Source organism: Cibotium barometz, chromosome 35 (genome assembly GCF_041138505.1).
Source record: "Cibotium barometz isolate CiBa-2024 chromosome 35, ASM4113850v1, whole genome shotgun sequence".
Classification (NCBI taxonomy): Eukaryota; Viridiplantae; Streptophyta; class Polypodiopsida; order Cyatheales; family Cibotiaceae; genus Cibotium; species Cibotium barometz.
Window position 1 is genome coordinate 45,347,743 of NC_141080.1, and position 22,640 is coordinate 45,370,382.

General features: G+C 47.6%; 1 protein-coding gene across 28 annotated transcripts in view; it reads left to right on the plus strand.

Annotated features, from left to right (window-relative positions):
* The window catches only part of LOC147618507 (uncharacterized), a 161,372-nt gene that overhangs the window by 47,606 nt on the left and 91,126 nt on the right, over window positions 1-22,640 (plus strand). For 19 of the 28 annotated variants that reach the window (XR_015262131.1, XR_015262129.1, XR_015262130.1 and 16 more), the window contains 2 exons: window positions 671-979; window positions 2,577-2,891. The exons of 1 other annotated variant lie outside the window; for it this stretch is intronic. Coding sequence is in view for 24 of the 27 variants with exons in the window: in XM_086774959.1 (XP_086631085.1) it covers window positions 671-979; window positions 2,577-2,891 (624 nt within the window). In the remaining 3 variants the exon portion in view is untranslated. The remainder of the gene's footprint in view (window positions 1-670; window positions 980-2,576; window positions 2,892-22,640) is intronic. 8 more of the 28 variants (XM_086774942.1, XM_086774954.1, XM_086774956.1 and 5 more) reach the window with 2 other exon arrangements.

A 22,640-nucleotide genomic window follows, 5' to 3' on the forward strand; every position in this document is an offset into this window, starting at 1 on the left:
CTCAGTACTTTCATAGTTTATTTGATGTTCATTTTGTCCTTTTTTTTTCTGTACATCCAGAAGACATTGACAGTTGTACATTGATTTGTGTCATAGGATGAGTTCGGCCTCTAGTAGACGTTAATACAGCTTTCTTTCTTTCTTTCTTTCTCTCTCTTTCTATGTTCTTAATATTCCATGATGAGTTTCCATGGACAGTTTGTATCACCCCAATGAGATAGCTATGTTTATGTTTTCTTTCTATTTTATTTTCCATTCCATGATGTCTCTCTCTCTCTCCTCACCTCCTTGATTTCGCCCTTGTTCACGAAGGGGTTCCTTTCCCCCTTCCGCCTTGGGAACTCCCCTTTGCCACAAATTCTTCTCCTTTCCCCCAATTCAGGCTTCTCCTTCTTCCTCTTCTCCTTCTCCTTCCTCTGCTCGCTCTCTCTAGTAACTCAACTCCAAGGTCGGCTGGCTCTACTGTGCAGCTGGAATGTATATGGATGAACTACTATTGGCTCATTTTCCATTGCGGTCTTTTGTTAGATGTTAGTAAAAACAAATCCTCCCCCCCCCCCCCCCCCCCTCCCCAACTCCTCCCTCCGCGCTTTGTCTTTTTCTGGTGTCCACCACAAACATAAAGGAACTTGATTGGTTTTTTTCTTTTTTTTCCCCCTTTTTTTGATAGGGTTGCCTGATAGAGAAAAGAGCACATTTACAGGGAATGGTCTAAATGACTCTAATGCTGGTGATTTTTCTAGCTTTTTGATAAAAGCACGAGATCGAGTTGGGAACCCTATCTTATCTGATATAAGCCTTCTTAATGTCACTATTTTCAGTAAAAACTCTCTAGCTTTGGCAGTCAATACATCTCTTGTCCAAGGATACCCTGGTACATTTGTAGTTACCTATGAAACCTATGTAGCTGCGGAATATACTTTACTTGTAAGGCTTATGTCTGTGCTTTTGTATGAAGGGCAGAAATATGTTCATGCAGGTAACCTACAATGCTCAGTATTTTTGTGTTCAAGAAAGAAAAGTGTACCATTATTCGTTTGAAACTGGAAGATTTGTTTTGAATTCTTTCTGAAGTTAAGATGTTATAAATTTTTGGTCTAAAGGCATGTTTTGTGTTGCTAGAGTTTTTTGCATGTGATTATTCATGTTCTTTTGTGCCAAAATATTCAAATACTGACCCTTGGATTCAGGAGCAAATACCTTAAAAAAAAATAATCAAGAAAGGAGTCCTTAAAACCATTCCTGCAAATTTAAGAAAAAGGGTTAGTACCCACACATGTAAGTGTGGTGGTGGCCAAGATCTGCCTGCTCCACATATCCTTATGTATCACCTGCCAGTGCAGCTATTATATGGCTTACTGGTGCTCAGATCATTGTAGAAACACTTGGAATTATGTGTATAGATGTCCACACCACAAGGGTATCAGGTTGATATCTGTACATGAGCATAAACGGATTGTAACCATTAGCCAAATGCTTAGTACTATCATGGGCAAACTCGACCATCGGGATATACCTCTCTCAATCAAATCATTGCGTAGAGACATACGAAGCATATCCTCCAAAATCTAATTCGCCCTTTCTGTTTGCCCACCAGACAGAGGATGAACAGAGAAACTCAAATTGGGACTAGTCTCCAAACTTTGGAAAACTAGCTACTAGATGGAGTCCTTGTTACTCACTATGTCACAATGCAGACCATACAATCTGAAAAGCTGCTTAGCAAATTCTTGAGTCAAATCGAACCATTTGCAAGCCTAGCTCTTCCCCCTGCTTAGTAGAGACTTCTTTTGAGCATTATGGAGCCTAATCTTGACCTAGATTATTTATTTCCTTAGATCTGTTCTCAGAAGATGTATCATTGATGTTGATATCAGTTGATTTCTCAGGTTGATTTATTCTTCCGAGGTTACACTGTTTGTGTGCCGGATGTTGTTGCGGGATTGCATGCAACTTTAACTTTATTATACCTCGATAAGACATTCAGGAGTCCGCAAATTAGTGGGATGGATTTGTAGAACTATTGACCCTTGATGAGGGTTGTAGTCCCCCTCGGGTGGACTTTTCTTTTTAACTAGTAGAAAGATCTTTTTTTGGGAAAGAAGAAAGATAAAAAAGAAAAGAAAAGAAAGGAAGGTTGTGCTGCTGAAGCTGCAAGAAGAAATGGAGACAGCAATGCACAGCTAAATCACACTGCAAGATCTATAAGGCTGCAGAGATATGAATATGGCACTTCATGATCGGATCTTGGAAACTTTACTGAAAGGTACATTGGAAGAGAGATTAGACACCAGTGTCTTGAGAAGGGGGTATAGCTGGGATGCGATTTGTATCAATGAATTATCAAGTGGAGTGTGGCTCAAAACCTACTTCGTTCTTCCCTAGCATCACAGTTCCAGGTAACATGGTAGGCAGAACAATGGCTTCTCAGCACAAGGTCAGTCATATGCTTCCAGATGGCAAACATGCATGATGGAGTGCATTATCGGTAAGTAACCCTCTCTTAATAGGGTAATGCGTGTGCGTGATCCCCCACAGCTGAAGTGGGCTTTTGTTTTCGGATGATGTTTGTGTAGGACCTGTTTCATTGCCAAAGTGCAAGGCTTTTGGTTCTGGTTTGCGAGGAGGATATGCTGGACAACCTTTGAGTTTCGTCATTATACCATACGATGATTATAACAATGTCAATCGTGGAGGCAATTCCACAATATCTGTTTTTTTCACTCCCAATATCACATCAGCATCACAAGTCTCTAGGAATGATTCTGGTGTTTTTGTCATTAGCTATAGCACAGCAGTAGCTCAAATATACTCTCTAAAGATTATTGGACAGACTCCAACAACTCAGCTCTCAATACCAGGAAGCCCCTTTGAAGTCACAGTGATTGCAGGTTTTCGTCCTCCCAAGCTTTCTTTATTCTAAATGCAAATGGAAATTTCTAAGTAGCAAGCTGATCTGGGGCTTCTTGCCCATAGCAGCAATAAATAAATATATAAGTATAAATTAAAAAAAAAATAAATAAATATGTTTGTATGTACATTGTTTGTATATATTCAGCGACCCATTCATAGCTTCTTCAACAATAAAGGATGGCACCACCAGCCACTGATCCAGAGAGGTACATGTGCCCATATCCACCCCACACGACTAGCCATTCCCTGATGCACCTCCTCGACCTCCTAGAGGCACCCTGGGGCCTGGACTTATATATATATATATATATATATATATATGTATGTATGTATGTATGTATGTATGTATGTATGTATGTACACACTGACACATATATATGTGTGTGTGTGTGCATGTGTGTATGTGTGTGTCTAAAATGCTTGCAAATTGTATTGGTGGTCTACTTTTCCATGGTTTGCATCCACAACAAGAAGACAAATTATGGATAATATTGCTAAAGTATATAGTGAGTTAAGGAGTGCCTTGCCAAAGCTCAGGAAGCATATACCCGGAAAGCCAACAAATCTAGGCGAGATGTCAACTTCAAGGAAGGGGATTGGGTATATCTCTGCATCATGAAACAACAGCTAAAGCAAGTGGGCAAGCGTTGTTCCAAACTATCATTATGAAGTTTCGGCCCATTTCCAGCCGTTCAAAAGTTAAGTGATGTCTCTTTAAAGTTAAAATTGCCAGAAAGTTGGACTATGCACAATGTGTTTCATGTTTCTTGATTGAAGCCATGTGTAGGTCTAGCATTGCAGGATATATCAGAAGAGCAATAACCAGATATGATAGACGAAGCTGAAGTCATAGAGCTAGAGCAAATTCTCCTCCACAGATGGAAGCATGGTATCGGTCGAAGAATACGATAATTTTCATGAAGTTTAAAGACCGTCGAACCGATGAAGGAGTTTGGCGATGAAGAGTTCTTTTCAGGAGTACCCCCAGTTGTTGGCAGACTGCTTGAAAGCCTTGAACCTGCCGCCAAGTTAAGCTGGAGGGAATGTCACATGCACCTTGCACTGGAATGATCATTCGTGTAGCATTTGTATAGAAGTAGCACCTTTTTTAGGAATATTTGTCATATGCTGTGACCCCATTGTGAGACCTCAGGGACAGTCAGGCGCGCGAGCTACGTAGGTCAGTCTCTGAGCCTTAGAGGTCAGTCAATTGTCAGTCCTCTAAACCCATTGAGAATTCATCATACAGGAGCAGGTAGTTGTTAGCCATAGCCTAGATGCATTATTAGGCATTGTTAGGATCATCTCACATAGAAGGGGCCATCCTCGAATGCAGCCCAAGGTGGGCTAGCCTTGCAAAGGGTATCCAAACCCTTGACAAGTAGTTGACCAGCCCTTTGAGCCTTAAGTGATTGGGTCGGCCAGGTTAGACCTCCATTCGGCCAGCATCCGACCAGCCCTACAGCAACCGACTGGAGCCCCAAGAGAAGAAGTATATGAGTGAGGACAAACCTCCACTCTTTCGAAGAAGATTGTCCTTCAAGCAACTTGAGGAATATGCCAAAGAAGAGAAGTGTTTCCAATGTGGAAAGAAGCGACACTTTCCTGCAAATCGTCCCAACCTGCTAGAGCAAGAAGCCAAAGAGACTGGAGGATCATCAGAATGACATCATGTCAAGAAGTTCATCAAGAGGATTGCAGTGGATGCTAGACCATTGCATGTTTTGATAAAGAAAGCCGTGGGATCTTTGTAGACCAAAGTCAAAACAGAATCCTTTGAAGCATTGTAACTTTTTTTTTTCTTTTTGAGAAAAAGATCCTTCAATTAGTTAAAGAAAAAACCGCTGCAAAGGGCTAAGTACAACCACGAAGGGCTAAATACAAACTCGCCACATATAAGGGCGGGAAACAAGTGATGAAAAGGGAAAGAGATGCTTCTCCTCCAGCTGGCCGCTCTATGAGGAGAAGGCTATCTCATATTGGGGGAGAGGGAGGAAACAACCACACGGGTGGTTTGTAATGCCAAATGGGGTCACCGCCTCTATCTGTGAGGAAAGGACTAGGCCTCCAAAGTCTCAAGAAGGCTTCTTGCCGCTTCCGCATGCGGTTAGAACCTCCCTGCAACTTCCCCCACCGACCGTGGAGGGTGCGAATGATGTCAAGCCATATGCTCCCGATGGTCTCAGCCGGCGGAGTATGGGTACCCTCGATGGCCTTGCTACATCTAGCACGCCAGATTTGCCAGGCTGCTATGCTACTGCAAATCTCCCATCGCTAGCATGAGCGTGGTTGCCAGATACCTGCCGATGGGGCTGTGACTAGTACTACTGCAATACGATGGTGAGAGACCTGAAGGTCCAATCCCAAAGGCATTGTCACTGAGACTCCTTGGGATGGCCGCACTTTGGGCAATTTTGCTGACCAACCTCCGACTGGCAGCCAAGTACCCACCGCCAGACTGCTGTGTGTCGTCAGCCAAAGGAAGAGAGTGATCTTCCTCGGCTGAAAGCTGTCCTAAAGCCTCTTCCAGAAATTTGAAAGGAAGCGCTGTGATAGGCCCTGAGACTGCTAGTGTGCTGCTGCTGCCAGTGTGCCATCTATCTCCGGCATCTGGATCCTGCGGCCGAGCTGCGCTGTATATGCAAAGAAAGGGGCATCGAGAGTCTCCACCTGATCTGTGGGATAATGCTATGTCCACTCTCCAGGGTCCCACTGCAACCGTGTGAGAGGTCAGCACTCCCAAATCCATAACCGCTAGAATCTCTCCATGGCCACCTTGGCAGGTGTTGGATCTATGTGCTATCGATGGCCTTGCTACATCTAGCACGCTAGATGTGCCAGGCTTCTATGCGACTGCAAATCTCCCATCGCTGGCATGAGCCTGGTTGCGAGATACATGCCGGTGGGGCTGTGACTAGTACTACTGCGATACGATGGTGGGAGACCTGAAGGGCAAGTCCTCCCCCATCCTCGTAAGTCCTGACCACTCTAGCCCCAGTGGCCCAAGCAATAGCTCGCCAAGTGATGATGCGGGTCGATGCCCTGTCCATAGCGAAGATGCCGAGAAGCCGCTGCCAAATCTTCTGAGCCTTCGGGAAATCCCAAAGGCATTGTCATTGAGACTCCTTGGGGTGGCCGCACTTCGGGCAATTTGCTGACCGACCTCCGACTGGCAGCCAAGTACCCACCGCTAGACTGCTGTGTGTCGTCAGCCAAAGGAAGAGAGTGATCTTCCTTGGCTGAAAGGTGTCCTAAAGCCTCTTCCAGAAATTTGAAAGGAAGCGCTGTGATAGGCCCTGAGATTGCTAGTGTGCTGCTGCTGCCAGTGTGCCATCTATCTCCGGCATCTGGATCCTGCTGCGGAGTCGCGCTGTATATGCAAAGAAAGGGGCATCTAGAGTCTCCACCCGATTTGTGGGATCATGCTATGTCCACTCTCCAGGGTCCCACTGCAACCGTGTGAGAGGTCGGCACTCCCAAATCCATAACCGCCAGAATCTCTCCATGGCCACCTTGGCAAGTGTTGGATCTATGTGCTATCGATGGCCTTGCTACATCTAGCACGCCAGATGTGCCAGGTTGCTATGCTATTGCAAATCTCCCATCGCTGGCATGAGCCTGGTTGCCAGATACCTGCCGGTGGGGCTGTGACTAGTACTACTGCAATACGATGGTGGGAGACCTCAAGGGCAAGTCCTCCCCCATTCTCGTCGTAAGTCCTGACCACTCTAGCCCCAGTGGCCCAAGCGACAGCTCCCCAAGTGATGATCCGGGTCGATGGCTTGTCCATAGCGAAGATGCCGAGAAGCCGCTGCTCTGAGCCTTCGGGAAATCCCAAAGGCATTGTCACTGAGACTCCTTGGGGTGGCCGCACTTCGGGCAATTTGCTGACCGACCTCCGACTGGCAGCCAAGTACCCACCGCTAGACTGCTGTGTGTCGTCAGCCAAAGGAAGAGAGCGATCTTCCTCGGCTGAAAGGTGTCCTAAAGCCTCTTCGAGAAATTTGAAAGGAAGCGCTGTGATAGGCCCTGAGACTGCTAGTGTGCTGCTGCTGCCAGTGTGCCATCTATCTCTGGCATTTGGATCCTGCGGCCGAGCCGCGCTGTATATGCAAAGAAAGGGGCATCCAGAGTCTCCACCGAATCAGTGGGATCATGCTATGTCCACTCTCTAGGTTCCCACTGCAACTGTGTGAGAGGTCGGCACTCCCAAATCCATAACCGCCAGAATATCTCTTAATGGCCACCTTGGCAGGTGTTGGATCTATGTGCCATGTTTGTGCCCGAAAAGCAATCACCCTCACTTCTGTAGGGTGTAGCATCTGAAATCCTCGAAGGGGTGCTCTGATCTCTCTAATCTCCCGTGTAATCGAATAGAAAAAGTGAGGAGACCACTGTCCTCATCTCCTCCATGGACCGCCACGAGGATATCGTGTCTGGTGAACTCGCCTAGCCATATTGGGGGGGTCGGGTCTGGGATAGGAGTCAGCCACTCCGGAGGAATAGCCGAGTCAATGTCAAGGCTGAGTCTGTCTCTACCCCGGATCCTTGTTAGGCCTCTCTCTTGCTCCTCCTGAGGTAATTGCATGTGTGCAACCCAATCTCCAAGAGACCTGGCTGGTCCCATGCTCAAGGCGCCCCAGGATATGTGTGGTCGGGCCCCTAGCATGTGGCCAGTGGGTAAACGGATCAGGGGGTTCCATATTAAAGGCTGCTGAAGCTGCTCCTCTGAGGCCACTGGAAATATCTGTCTGAGGGCTAGCCTGAAATGATCCCAAGCACGAAGTAGTCGGCTGCGAATCTGTTCTCAAAGGCAGGACTAAAATCACGGGCTCGCATCTATGTGAAGATCCATCTAGTACACTGCGGCCACGGGCCTCCAAGGCTCGGAGTGCGGGCTGAAATCCGGGCCAAGAGGAAATCCTTCCAAGGCTCACCATTGGGTAGGAGTCCTTTGACAATCAACTTGCCCAGTAGGGCATGGCTCTGTATAGTTGAATCAATGAGGCCAAGCCTCCCTCTGCTACATGGCTGAATGATCACCCTCCATGTCACCTTGGCCTCCCATCACTTCTGGCCCACAAGAAGTTCCGGATCAAACGCTGTACCTGGCTAATACAAGCCCGAGAAAAGGCCCATCATGAGGTAATGTACCACATGGTGGCAAGCAGTAGCTGGTTCACGACCACCACTCTGCCTGCTAGGGATAGCCTCGCTGAGCTCCAGTATAAAAGCTTCTTCCGAATACTCAAAAGAAGCGGAGCGAGTTGCTGCTCGGGAGAGATATCAATGCCAACCTGGCAACCGAGGTATCGGACTAGAGTGCCCCTCGGGATCCAGTGGAAAGCCTCAACTGGTCGCCAAGTCGGGGTGGGTGCTGAGCCTACCCAAAAACCACACGACTTGTGCCAATTGATCTGTGCACCTGAAGCATGGCAGAGGGGTAAAAGAAAGGAAGGCAAAGGAGCCTTCCTCAACCGGCAAAATGGACTTCAAGCCGGGAGAGAAGAGCGTCAAGGTTGATGCCTTTTATGGAAAGCGGGATACCCTAAAAGCTTTATCCTTTGTAAAGCAATTTGATGCTGCTTTTGGAGGTGATGACTACTCCGAAAAGTCAAAACTTCGCATGGTTCGTATGCATTTGAAGAATGCCACCTTAAATTGGTGGCTAAAAGTAGTACAAGAAGGGACCGCGCCGAAGACGTGGATCGACTTCAAGACCTTGTTCAACAAGAAGTTTCTACCGGCAAACTTTGAAGCTGATGTGCAGAAGGAATGGAATGAGGTAAAGCAGAAAGTTGGTGGAAATGTGGCATCTTACCTTAACAATTTTTCAGCAGTTTCTTTGAAGTTAACTTCATATACTCCCATTCCACCACTAATGGAGATGCAAAAGTTTGTGAATGGATTGCAACCTAAGCTGATGCAAGCAGTTTACATGGCGGGACCGAAAACATTGGAAGAAGCTGAAGACAAAGCTTTGCAAGCCGAGGCGTTGTACATGCCTTGGATGGACGGCAAGACAAAATCGGGATCCATCTCAAAGGAAGCAGTCTAAAGACCGATCCCCATCAAGAACCGAGTCTCAAGAGAAGAAGAATGGGCGTGGGGTCAAACCCCCACTCTTTCGAAGAAGATTGTCCCTTAAGCAACTCGAGGAATATGCCAAAGAAGGGAAGTGTTTCCAATGTGGAAAGAAGGGACACTTGGCTGCAAATTGTCCCAACCTGCTAGAGCAAGATGCTAAAGAGACCAAAAGATCATCAGATTGACATCATGCAAGGAAGTTCGTCAAAAGAAGATTGCATTGGAGCAGTCTTGTACCATGAGGGCCATGTTGTGGCTTGTGAGAGTCTTAGATGAGGATCTCTAGGATTGTATCGGAACATATTTTTGTGACTTTTTTTTGTCATCAAGAAAGATTTAAGAGGGAGGGATTGTACCTCTAGCCCTCTTCATTGTATATATTTATTTGACTGGAATTGATCATTACCTTGCTTATAATGGTTATTTGGACATGCTCTAGTTTGGGTGGCAATGATGCACGAAAGCCCAAGGAGCAAGGTTTGTATATGCGAGGCAACGATGGCCAAACTAGATTTGTATATGGGAGGCAACGATGCCAGATGACCCATACGATGCCAGATATATTGGACTTCGCAGTCATGCGGTCATTGCGACTAGATGGCCCACATGACTGTATTGGATTTCACAGTTAGTTGGTCACTGCGACCAGATGGCCCACATGACTGTATTGGATTTCGCAGTCGGGTGGTCATTTCGACCAGATGGCCCAGATGATTGTATTGGATCTCATAGTCGGGCGGTCAATGTGACCAGATGGTTGAGATGACTATGGAAGAATGCTCGGGCGGTCCTAGTGACCAGATGCCTTGAGGATAGTCTGAGCGATCCTAGTGGCTAGACTGCTCAGCACGGTTTTGATGAAACCAGACATGATCAGGAGGATCATTACTTGTGCATTGCATACTAATGTATGTTTGAATATCTTTGACTTTGTGTGCTATTTTTGATGTATGACAATGTTTGGATTTATGGCATGGGATAGTCCACTGTGCTACAAACTACCTGACCAGTACTTGGAATATCCAGTAGACGTGAATGATGCATACTTGTGTGTTGACTAGCTTGTGTCTAGTTTTTGTAGAAGGTGTGTATACATTTATTATATCTAACACATGTGAAAGGTTATGAAGAACATGTACCATAAAAAACAAGGACATCGGTCAAAGAAAAGGCATAAAGATGTTGCTAGATGAGCAGAAGGCACCACATATATGAGGAAAGACTAGATGCACAAGAGCACCAAATGGGGCTAGTACCACGATCACATGAAATATTTGCACCCCAGAATTGAGGACAACTATGATATAAGAGGGAGGGAATGTAACTATTTGGCCCTCCAAGCTCTTCTAACATGATGGAACTCATGCCCGGACACTTGGACAGGTTGATGGACACATGGGAATAGGGATCCTTTGATTGGCACATGAAAAAGCACTAGTCTTGGTCAAAAGCAAAAAGTCAAACTATGTTGACCGAGAGCTGAGGGCACCATTGGAAAGAGGACATCGAACTTGATCAAAAAGCTAGAAGCTGCTTTTCTAAAAAGCAGCTCCAGGGCCAAAAAGCAAGGCCTTGAAGCTGGAAAGTCACAAATCAAGAACTTTGGCTATTATTAATAATATTTAAAAGAGGAAAAGCAAAAGCAAAGCATGGCAAAAGCAGGCACCCCCGTCAAGTATATAAGAAGCTTGCACCCTCTTGGAGATCCATAAAAGAACTTGAAAAGATTTTGAAGAAGAGCCACCTTGGAGATTATCATCATCATCTTTTCCCCTATCTCCTAGCGCCACCCTCCTCCACCGTCGCAGAACCGCCACTGCCGCCTACAACCCACATTCGCCGGCTGAGAGAGAGCCGCTTCAGGCGGTGTTTCCACCACCCCAGAGCCCCTACCGCTATCGGCGCCGCCGCCCCCTAGAGCAGGCATTTCCGCCACCTGTTCGCCAATTTTTCGCCGTCGTGTGCTCCTACGTTGCCGCCTCTCACCTCTAATAGCATCGCCTGTACCACCTGTCTGCCTTCTTTGGAGGGCTGCCACGAATTGAAGTACCGCCGCCACTTTCCTTTTGGTGAAAGAACCTTGGACAGCCGAGCACCACTCTCAACATCTCTTCCTCGAGTTCCTTGTGAGATGTTTGTGAGCAAGAAAGGCTTGATTCAGATATTGGATATTGGTACTAGCCCGGTGTAAGACTCTTGTGGGTCTCCCTAGCGGGAGAGCTCAGGTATCAGAGATCTTGTGCCTCGACACCGACTTCAACCCGACCTCGACATCGGCTCGCTTGTTTGACATTGTATTCATTTGTTGTAATGGTCCTGGCTTGGAAGACCCCATGGATTGTTCCTGAAATAAACTCCTAAAAAGGGGCTTGGGCGTGTTCCCAGCTCAACATGGTGTACTGTGTGAAACCCCTATTCCCATTTCTCTCTCCCCCCCTCTCTCTCTCTATTTATATCTCTTGGACACGTGGTTGAATTTGTCACTGCACATTTGTTGGGCTTACAATTCTTATGTCATCAAAAAGGATTTTCTTATGACTCAAACCCGTTTATGTGAGACAAGGGATTTTAAGGCCAAAAGTGACTACAACGCAAGTTTCTAGGAAGCTACTTCTATTGGCCTAACAGAAAGGACATTAAGCTATATGTTCTAGAATGTTTAGGTTGTCAGAAGGTCAAGTTTGATCGACACAAGCAAGGAGGATTATTGCACCTAGTGAATGTTCTATGGGAGAGTATTGCTATGGATTTTATCTTTGGATTGTGAAATTCAGGGAATGATTGTATATGGACCTTTTGAGGTTACCAAGAAGATCAACCATGTATATTATCGGTTGGACCTTTGAGATCATTGGAGGACACATAATTGTAGAGGGGTTGGATGCCCAGTGTAATGGAGTGGTTGTGTGAAAACAGGTTGTAGCGTGTGTGAGTTATCCCATATGCGAAGGGGTGTGAATGGCTTCAAAAGTTGTATAAAAGAGGGTTTTCCTAATGGAAACATCATCACTTGGTTCTAGTGCAATGGAGTTCTTGTGTACGTAAGTGTTATTCATTTAGCTTGTTTGCTTTCAGTTCAGTCTGTTAGACCTTAGGCAATCAAACCTGGTATAGATGTAGTAGAATTTGGCACGCCCGACGGGACCGGGGTCGAGCTTCCATCGCTCCCTCTCCCCACAGCTCCCCTATTCTTTTTTCTTCCCCTCAATTCTTTGCTTACATTGCTTATATCACTTAGCTAGCTCAAGTGCTTGCCAGCAGCCTCTAGCTTCTTCATCGGCTTGGTTCCTCCATCATTGCCTCTTACTCTCTACAACACTTGAACTTGCCGACTGGCTAGGCGAGTAGTGCTCGAAGGCTGCTGTGGTACTCTTTGATCGCGGGGAGTGGCTGGCATGCGCTCTTCCAAAACGGTCCACCTTCATCGAAGGTTCAATGGGCGCCCCTTCACACGGCGGGCCACCTTTCCACTTACTCGATCTTTCCCACTTCATGTGTCTCCCTGACCGTCGACGTGCTACCTATCAACTCTCCGTCGCCTTCTTCTCCTGGCCGCCCTCTTGCAGCCTCTGTCGATGCTACCAAATGGATGTCAACAAGTGCTATCATCACAGGGCTGTTTCCCATCCCATCACGCATGCTAATTCTGGTAGCTTTAGCCACACAACAGCTCAAATATCAGTGCTTGACAGTTCACTGTTGTCCGTCATAAGGCTTGGCTCTCTGTCGCATTGGCGCTCTCTGCCAAATGGTCACACCGTCCCCACAAATCAGGCGCACAACATGGTGGTGTGGCAAAAATTTGAACTTCGTCTTCCACACCGACCCTTTTCTTGCATGTCACTTAGCTTTGGCCTGTGGCTTATCTTCTATCTCGGCTATCTTCTTACCACCACCCTATCACTTATCATGCCATCTCAGTGCCGTTTGCCACCTTGGGCACCATGGCCTCCTTCATCCCTACCACCTTCCTCCCACTTATCGCCTCGCCCTCAGCCTGCTATGTAGCTCCTCGTTCCTTCCCCCTGCTCCCCTCAGTCCTCTTAATGCAGTAGTTCCTTCCCTTGCTCAGCTTTGCTACCCTTTCTTTTTTTTTTTTTTCCAGGAAAGACTTCTATTAAGTATGAAAAAAAGCATACAACAATCACGACTATAAGCCGGAATAGAATAGAATCACCCCAATATGTAAGGTGATTTCAACCACCAAGGAGCATCATGATGCCATGAGAGACCTCTGGGACTAGAGGAAAAGAAAATGCCATGGTCCCACTTCCGCATAAATACAATGCGCTTTGCCTGCGTGGAACGAGAGGACCCCTGAATATGAGCCCAAGTAGCCATGAGAGTATGGATGATATCACCCCATATAGTGCTAATACACCGAGACCCAAAAATGTGGGCACCCTCCGCCTCTCTCAATGTAGGAAATGCGGCTTATATAGCACCTGCTCCACTCATATGGTGTTGATGCTACTCCGATGGCTACCTAGGCACCAGCCGTTGTCGATACACAAAGTGCAGGTGAACTTCAGAAGGGTGTCATCTCCTATCTTACAACAGGCCTTATCACGGTTAAGAAATATAAGTCAACTACAACAGTGGTGTCTTGGGTGGCAAGTTGGGATTGCTTCTCCATTTTCATTCCAGTAGCATAAGCCAGCTATTGAATGGTTTTGCTACACACCTGCCATTGTTGATTCAGTGGTGGGGAGCACATAATTATTGGATGTCTTTTGGATGACACCACATTCTCATCATGCAGGGTGTGCTCCATGCTCACATTTTGTAGCCTCTTTACTCATGTGTATGGCATTGTCGGTTGTATGGTTGGACTTTAACTCCAGAGTCAAACATCTACGTATGAGAAGGTTGTAGGTGCCACTCGGTGTGTGGTGCAATTGAGTCGGAGCCAAGGGGGCGGAGGCTTCGACCCGCGCTTGGTGCACTAGGGAGGATATGGTTTGGTGTGTGGTGATGCAAGCCTGACTCCACCTTCTCATATGTTTATGGTTGCTTTGTAATTGGGTTAGCGGAAGCTTAGGTGGTATGCACATGTGTGAGTAGTTGATGCTTTGTATTCATGGTGATTCATCGAGATGGTGAATTCTTGTTTTGGATTGTGGTGGTTCATGGTTATACACATGTATGGGAATTATGTGCTCGTATTCATGTTTTTTGACCAGGACGGTGTACTCTTAACACCCAGTGCACTGGTAGAGGGGTCGGATGCCCATTGTAATGGAGTGGTGGTGTGAAAGCAGGTTGTAGCGTGTGTGATTTATCCCATATGAGAAGGGGTGTGGTGGCCTAGAGGAGATCAATGTTTTCTTACAGGAGGCAGCCCAGAGTAGATTGGAGGGATTTCGGGACCAAGAGAGGAGTCTGAGGAGGGGCCTAGCCTCTTTACAGCGTCTTCAGGAGAGTTTCCCAGACAGCACGTGGATAGAGAGTCGGCTTGCTGCCGCCCGCACGGAGATTCAGTCCATTGAGGAGAGGAGGGTGGAGTTAAGATACCATGCCAGGGCTTCATTCTGGACTGAGGCCGGTGACAGAGTTACAGGAGATTCCTTTGAGATATCTGGCCCCCACAGGAGGGAGATGGTATTCGCAGGCTTCGTGGCCAGGATGGAGCTATTGTTTATGATCCCCCACATGTGAGACCCATTACCACCACGGAATTCTTGCGATCTCTTCTCACTAGTGCCCCATTATCCCCTCAAGTGATGGACCCACGCGAGAGAGTCTGGCGGCACGTGAGAGAGGTGGTTCCCCCCTCCCTTCGGTCTTTCTTATTGACTCCTTTCACTTGAAAGGAGCTGGCGGAGGCGGCACTACCCAGAGGCAAATGCTCGGGGATGGACAAGCTTCCTGTCTCTTTCTTTCTTCCCCATTGGGACCTCATGGAAGGTGGCCTTTGCGTTGCCTTCAATGAGATTATGCTCATAGGTACCATGCCAGAGAGGATCTGAGAGGGCTTGATACATTTGATTCCCAAGGAGGGTGGTGATAGATTGGAGATCCAGGAGTGGAGACCCATCACCCTCCTAGGGATAGCCTATAAGATCTTGGCCAGGGCCATCAGCAAGCGACTTCAGCCTTCTCTCCCAGACTTGATCCACGACACTCAAATTGGTTTTGTTCAGGATCGGAGCATTTTGGACAACATCTTTACCTTTCGGGAGGCGACAGCTTCAGCCAGGATGCGGCAACAGGACTCATTGTGCTACTCCTAGACTTTGAGGAAGCTTATGACAGGGTGGATTGGAGCTTTCTGGAGGGCACAATGAGCTGGATGGGACTCCCCATGGAGTGGATTTGTGGAGTCTCAAGACTTAACTTAGCATCACACAGCTAGGTTCTCATTCAGGGTGCTTGATGCGACAGATTCCCCTTATCTGCTTGGCTGGACATTGCTGTCCTCTGGCACCGTACCTCTTCCTAGTTGTCGCCAAGGCCATGAGTAGTTTTCTCTCTGCCCAAGAGACCGGACTTCAGGGATTGCGCCTACCCCTCTGCAAGCAGGAGGAGCTGTTGGACTTAAGAGTTTGTAGATGACACAACAGCTGACCTTGCTGGAGATGTTGAGAATCTCTAAAGAAAAGCAGAAAGTCGAACTAGGTTGATTGCGATTCAAGAGCACCGGTGGCAAGAGGAGACTGAGCCGGACCAAAACGCTAAAAGCCGCTTTTTCAAAAAACAGCCCTAGGCCAAAAAGCAGGCCCTGAAGCTAGAAAAGCAAAGCACAAGAACTTAAATTAAAGTTGGTCTTATATGAATAAGTATTTTATTATTAAAAGAAAAAATGGAAAGCCAAGTGAAAAATGAAAAGCAAAAGCTTGGCTAAGCTTTTTGGCAAAAAGCAAGGCTTCCCGAAGGCATAAAAGAAGCATGAGTTTCTCTCTTCTCATCATTGTTGAAGAGTGGCGCTCGTCATCATCTACTTTATCAACTTGGACATGGAGGTAGGAGAACCATCATTGTTGGCATCATTAGCAGAGTGCGCCGCCGGCCAAGATCTGCCCACCGCCTGAATCACCCATCGGCGTTGCTGCTATCAGCCGCCACCACCGGTTTCCAATGCGCCAACGTCAGCACTAGCATGCAGCCAGCATTGCTATGCTGCTGTTTAGAACCGCCTATAGTAGCGTTGCCTTTTGCCGGCTGCTACTGACGCTGCTTGCCTGTTCCAGGCGCTTGCCAACACCATCATCTATTGTTGGATTGTGCCACTAGCCCCTAAGCACTACCAGCGCTACCTGTGCACCAACATCAGCACCGCGTGCGTTTGCACCTAGCTGCGCAGCCGTTTAGCCACTTGAACTACTAGTGCATGTTGCCGCGCATTTGTGCCCGCCACTACCTATCGTGTGCCGCCTACTCCACTTACTAGTTACTGTTCAGCATCTGTGAGCCAGGACGAGCCTACAGTCGTTCGGTTGCCACCAACAAAACTGCCAACTGTGCTGCCATCGGAGAACTTGTGTGCTACCCGACAACACCACCATCGCCACTTTAAAATGCCGCCAGTATCGACAGTTGTTGTATTGGGCAACAAGACGTTCAGTTGGTCTCCGTAGGCTTTATCATGGTGGCTTGTTTGTTGTGTACCTTGTTTACTTGGATTTGGACTTGGATCTGGATTAGCAACTCGACTTGGATCTGGACTTGTATCCGGATTGGGATTTGAACTTGGATTCATTGGACTTGAATTCATTAGATTTGGATTTTGGATCTGGTACTAGCCTGAAGTGCTAGGCACGGGGGTTACGAGAGAGCAAGGTCTCTATCTAGGGACATTATTATTTTGGGAGCCTGTCATGCATCATAATCAGATTTGTCTTTATCTTTCACATTCATTGCATGAGAGCCTGTCGAGGCAACTTTTGCTTTTCCTTTATCCAAACTTGCATGCTGTGAATGATTTACATTCTTCCTCTTTTGAGTTTGTACTGATGGCATAGGAACAATTTGAGGAGAAGGCATGGCCGCAACAAACAACCGCAATAAAATCGATGGACATTTTGATTTCATATGTCCAAACTTTTTAGAAGTAAGCAAGAACTTGCAAAATTTTACCCATTTAAGCTTGAAGAAAACTTCTTGTGTCGGGATCCCTTCCATTTCAACATCCATTGCTACCCTATCAAGGGTTTGTTTATCTGTATCCCAAAGGATATAAAATCTGTTTACACTGCCAAAAGATCCGGGAGGGCATACAACCTTACCCAGCGATTCAGCCAAAAAAGGCAATGCAAGGTGTATATAAACCGGAAGATTCACCACTTCCACCCATACATAGCACCTTTGTTTAGTAAAATTTTGATAGTCCCTGGTAGGCGACCGAGGGTAAACATGCATCTGTTGTCTAAAGAACAAAGGTGAATTTTCCAGCAACATTTGTTTATGATTTGATTCAATGAGAATTACCTCATAAAAACCCCTTGCCGCAGAGTAAACCCCTTCCACAATACATCCGCCAAGCATGGCTTTTATCCATTGACCAACATCTGCTTCAGTTGACATTTTACCAAGGTAAAAAAAGAATTATCGCTTTCTGAGATAGTCTCGTTACAGGATCGAAGAGCACATGACCAAGGATTTTGAAACAAAAATCCGGCACAGGTGCATCCCATGCTTGTCGGATATCAGGAAAGCCTTCTTGAAGAGTGTTGCAAAATTACTACAGTTCGGGATTTTTACAATGAAAAGGATGCGAATCAGAATGCAATTGTCTGCGTTTGGGATCAACAGACAATTCCCATCTATGGTAAGTAGCTATAGATTGGGCCATGAATGAAGAGGCAGGAGAAACATTGGCAAAAGATACAAGAAGAGAGGGAGGTAGAGCAGAAAGGAAAAAAAAAGGAGGGGGGAGGGGGGGGGGTGGGGAGGAAGTACAAAAAGAGGAAGAAAGACCAAAAAAGCGGGCGCACACACGCGCGCGCGCGCGCGCACACACACACACACACACACACGTGCAATCACACTCGAAAGAAAAAAGAAGTATCACAGGAGATATAACGCGAGGAGCTATAAACAACGAAGGAAAGCGTGGAGAAGAGCGAGAGAAGGCGGCAAGTTTCAAGTAGGCGGCGCTGGAGAAACTTTGCAGCAAAGGGTGATTAGCACCTGTCGTTGCAGAAGCTGCGAAGGACATAGGATAACCCGCGTTGCAAAAGCTAAGAAGGGGGGCACGGTTACCGGCACTGCAGAAGCAGCAAAGGGTGGCTGAAAGCAAGCGGCGCTGCGCAGGTAGACTTCTCACACATATAGAGACACACTTACACACACACACACACACACACACACACACACACACTTTTTATATATATAGTGAAACCACTGTCTCATTAAAAAAGAAGAGAATATACATTCACACACACTTTTTTTATAGTAATGATATGTTACTAGTGGGAAACCTCAGTATGAGGTGAAAACCCACGAAGGAATATGCATTGTACAAAGGCGAGTCCCAAAAGGACCCATACTAAAGTTCCTCAGAAACAATCAAAGAAAAGTGAGAAAGTTTGCAAATCAACATTCTGGCTTGCATAACAACAGTATCGTGTCTGTCGCAAATAGAGCTTGAAGGAGGAGGTGTGTGACATATGTTGTCCGAACATGAATTGGTTCCGGCTCCATAGAAAGACCTTTTGCTTAAGAGGGAGATTACTTTTCCAAATACGTGAGAGCACAGCACACCACCACCTTTGAGGCTTATTTAGATGCCATAAGCGATTGCCATGTTGTTGAATATGGGGGGGCTGTAACAAGTGATATGCTTTCGCAGCAGAAAGCAAAGGCATAGGAAAAGGGCGGAGTTGAGGCCTCCCTGGAACAAATGACCAATCATCTAGTCTCTCTTGGGTTTCAAGAGGAGGAAAAGCTCTAATGGGGCAAGCAATTCCACCTGTGTATTCCAAATCTGTCTATGATGCATACCCAATCCAAGTCGTTGCCTCACTTCAGGGAAGGAAAGTAGCATGCCATGCATATCAACCACATCATCTATGCTGTACAATCCATGTGCATGAAGGAAATAAGATTTGCGAGGCTCTACAGCAGCCATAGGCTCTTGAAACACCCTGCTCCAATGAATGTTCTCGAGGTGCAAGGAATTGCCGAGTGATTGCTGCCGCCCATTCCAATGTAGGTGTTCCAGAATTACTTGCCAATCTTGAATCAACCCGGTTACATATGGGCAACCTGGGATTCGTCCTCTTAACTTTCCAAAAACTATCTCTTTATAAGAAATAGACCAATGCCCAAAAGCTTTGGTTTGCATGACTGTCACTAAGTGAGAAAGTATGATGGCCCAAGGTTGTCATTGACGTAGAAATTCCAATATAAGGGTGCTTTTTCGTGAAATGAGATGCAGATGAATATCAAGTATGTTGAGTCGACCATGCATCTTTGGAGTGCAAACCAATTCCTTTTTGAGAAGTCGGAGAGGTTTTCGATCCATACTTGTGCGCCAAAGACAATCTAAGGCCTTTGACATGAACACATCGAAATCTGATTTTGTCCAAGGCAATAATGGCAAGTGAAACTGAACATACGCAATGAGAATGCATTGTATAATTCTCAGATGCACATGCAAGGGCCACGTAGATAGCTTCCAGTAGTCGAGTTTCTGTTTGAGTTTCTAGAGCACCCATTGCTTTTCTTGCTTAAGGGAAACATGCCAACCAATAGGATATCCCAAGTGTCTTACAATTTCTGTGGGTGGGAAAATCTGTCGTGGCCATAGAACACTATGCCGGTCATAGTAGTTCAGGGGCAAGAGCTTGGATTTCTGAAAATTCACAAAAAGGCCAACAGCCAATCCATATAGATGCAAGGCATTTATGATATTTTGAAGATATGTTGGTGTGTTTTTGGGGAAGGATTCATCGACATACGCTTGACTGACAAAATCTCTTCCTCCAGGTATGGTGATGCCATGCCATTCTCTACCAGCTTATCTATGTATAATAGCATTTTTTTTTTCCGAGAAAAGATCCTTTCATTAGTTATGTAAAAAAACGCCCGTAGGGCTACAAAAGAGATCTCTCCTGCTCCTAACAGAGAGAAGAGCAGTGAATACATCATGGCAGCCCGGGAGACTCTCCCTAGGTGCTGCAAAATACAAGCATCAGTCTAAAGGACTGAGCGGCTAAATCATACAATGGGGGGGGGGAAGAGCCAAACAGGTGGCCTGTAGTGCCAACGGGGGGATCCCGTGTGTAGGGTGTAGAACGGGCCGCAGCGCCAAGTGGTATGAAAGGCCTGGCGCCGTAAAATCGCCTCATCCGAGTCTCCCCGGATGCGGTCGTACTGTCCTCGCAGGGTGTGGATCAACTCCTGCCAAATCCCCCGAACAGTCTCTGCTGGTGGCTCTAATCTCCCCTCAAAGGCCGTGAAGCACCGGGCCCTCCAGGTGAACCAGATGGTGAGGCTGCTGAGGAGCTCCCATCGTAAATCCCTCTCCTGTGTCCAGCTGTCGGACGAGAAATCCGGTGCCGGAACCAGGCGAGGCTGGCCCCTAATAAATCTGATGGCCTGACTGCCCTGCTCCATCTCATAGCCCATAGCAGGCCCTGACAAAGTCGACCAAGCAGCGGCACCCCACGTAAACATACCCTCTGGAGAGAGGGGGGCTAGAATACGCAGCATCCGCAGCCAAATCTGCTGTGCCTGAGGGCAGTCCCAAAGGCAATGTCTCTGTGTCTCCATAGGGTGGCCGCATCGGACGCAGGCCGCCGGAAGACCGCTATAAACAAGCCAAGTGCCAACTGCTGAGCCCCTGTGGGCGACCAGCCACTGAAAAGCCGAGATCCTGCGGGCCTGTCGACTAGCCCAGAGTCGAGCCCAGAAATCCTCCAGGAACTCCTGTGATAGTCCCTGCAATCGCCAATGCCCCGCTGCCGCTGGAGAAACCGTCCTCCTCGCCGTCAAAATATGCCGTCCCAGCCGAACAGTATACTGGAAAAATGTGATCTCTGTGGCCTCAAGGGATGCATAAGGATCATGCCACTCGTACTCTCCGGGGTCCCACTGTAGCCGGGCCAAGGGGCGCGCTGCATATGCCCATATACGCCAATCCGGGAGCACGTCAGCAGGGTCGGGGTCAATATGCCACTTCCGAGAAGCGGCAGCCACTACCCGAATCCTCTGAAAGGTGCACTCTGCAACCAAAGGCGACTCCACCTCCACTCTCTGGAGTCGGCCCTCATCCTGAATCTCATAATAGAGGCATCTGCCATCCTCAGTGCTAGCTCTGACAGCAATCAGGATCTCCAACTGTGTGAAGGCACCCATCCACCGTGGGGCCACTGGCTCGAGAGGTGTGAACCACTCCTCTGAAAGTGCCTCCTGAATATCATCCCTCATAATCAACCCCCCTCTGAAGTGACTCAGCCTCTCCACCTGGGTCTCCTCTGGTAGACTGCAGAAAGCCTGCCAGTCTCCAAAACTACGAGCTGGGCCTGCCGCTAAAGGTCCCCAGGCTAGACGAGGCCGAGAACCCAGCATATGACCCTGCTCTGTACGAACCGCTGGGCTCCAGATGAGCGGCTGCCTGGCCCGCTCCTCAACACAAGACGGAGGCCGCTGAGAGAGCCCCGGTCTCAGCAGCTCCCAAGCTCTCAGGATACTCAAAGCAAATCTGTCCTCCCATCCTCTACTGAGGCCTGTCCTCCTCATCTCTATGAATATCCAGCGAATCTCTGGTGCCCAAGTACCCCCTGCAGGAGGCGCCCGGGCCTGCAATCGCTGCAAGAGGAGCTCTTTCCAAGGCTCAGCGCCTGGAAGCAACCCCCGAACAATAAGCTTCCCCAATAAGGCTCTACTCTGATCGACTGGATCTATAATGCCCAAACCGCCCTGAGCCAGCGGGAGTGTAATAACTGCCCATGCAACCTTTGCCCGAGCTGGCTGACCGTCCCGCCCAGACCACAGAAAGTTCCTGATCAGCCTCTGTACCTGGCTGATGCAAGAGCTCGAAAAAATCCAGCAAGACGTAATGTACCACATAGTCGCTAACAGCACCTGATTTGCCACCACCACCCTCCCAGCCAAGGATAGTCGAGCTGTACTCCAATACAATAGCTTCTTCCGAATGCTCAGAAGAAGCGGGGCAATCTGCTGCTCAGGTGACAAATCGAGGCCAATCTGGCATCCCAAATACCGCACTGCTGTGCCGGAGGAATCCATCTAAAACCGGGGTCCGGACTCCATGCCGGAGTGGGAGCACTACTGATCCAAAAGGCCACTGTCTTGCGCCAATTGATCAATGCTCCCGAAGCTGCACTAAAAACCTGGAGCGACTGCTCTGCCCGAATAAGATTGGCCTCTTGGCCATGCAAAAATAAGCCCGTGTCGTCTGCAAACTCAGCATCAAGCAAATCCTCCCCCCGGACTGGGAGCTGAAGTCCTCTCAAACCAACCTCCTCTGCCGTCAAATACATACTCATAGCCTCCGCAAAGAAGAGAAAAAGGAAAGGGGCGAGAGGACACCCCTGACGGACTGATCTGGTCAGCTCAAAACTCGACCCCCGACCTCCTGCAATCAGCACCTGGCTGCGAGCTGTGGAATACAAAGCTGCCACCCCTCTGATCCATCCTGGCTCAAAGCCCAGGCGTAGCATAGTGCCCTCTAA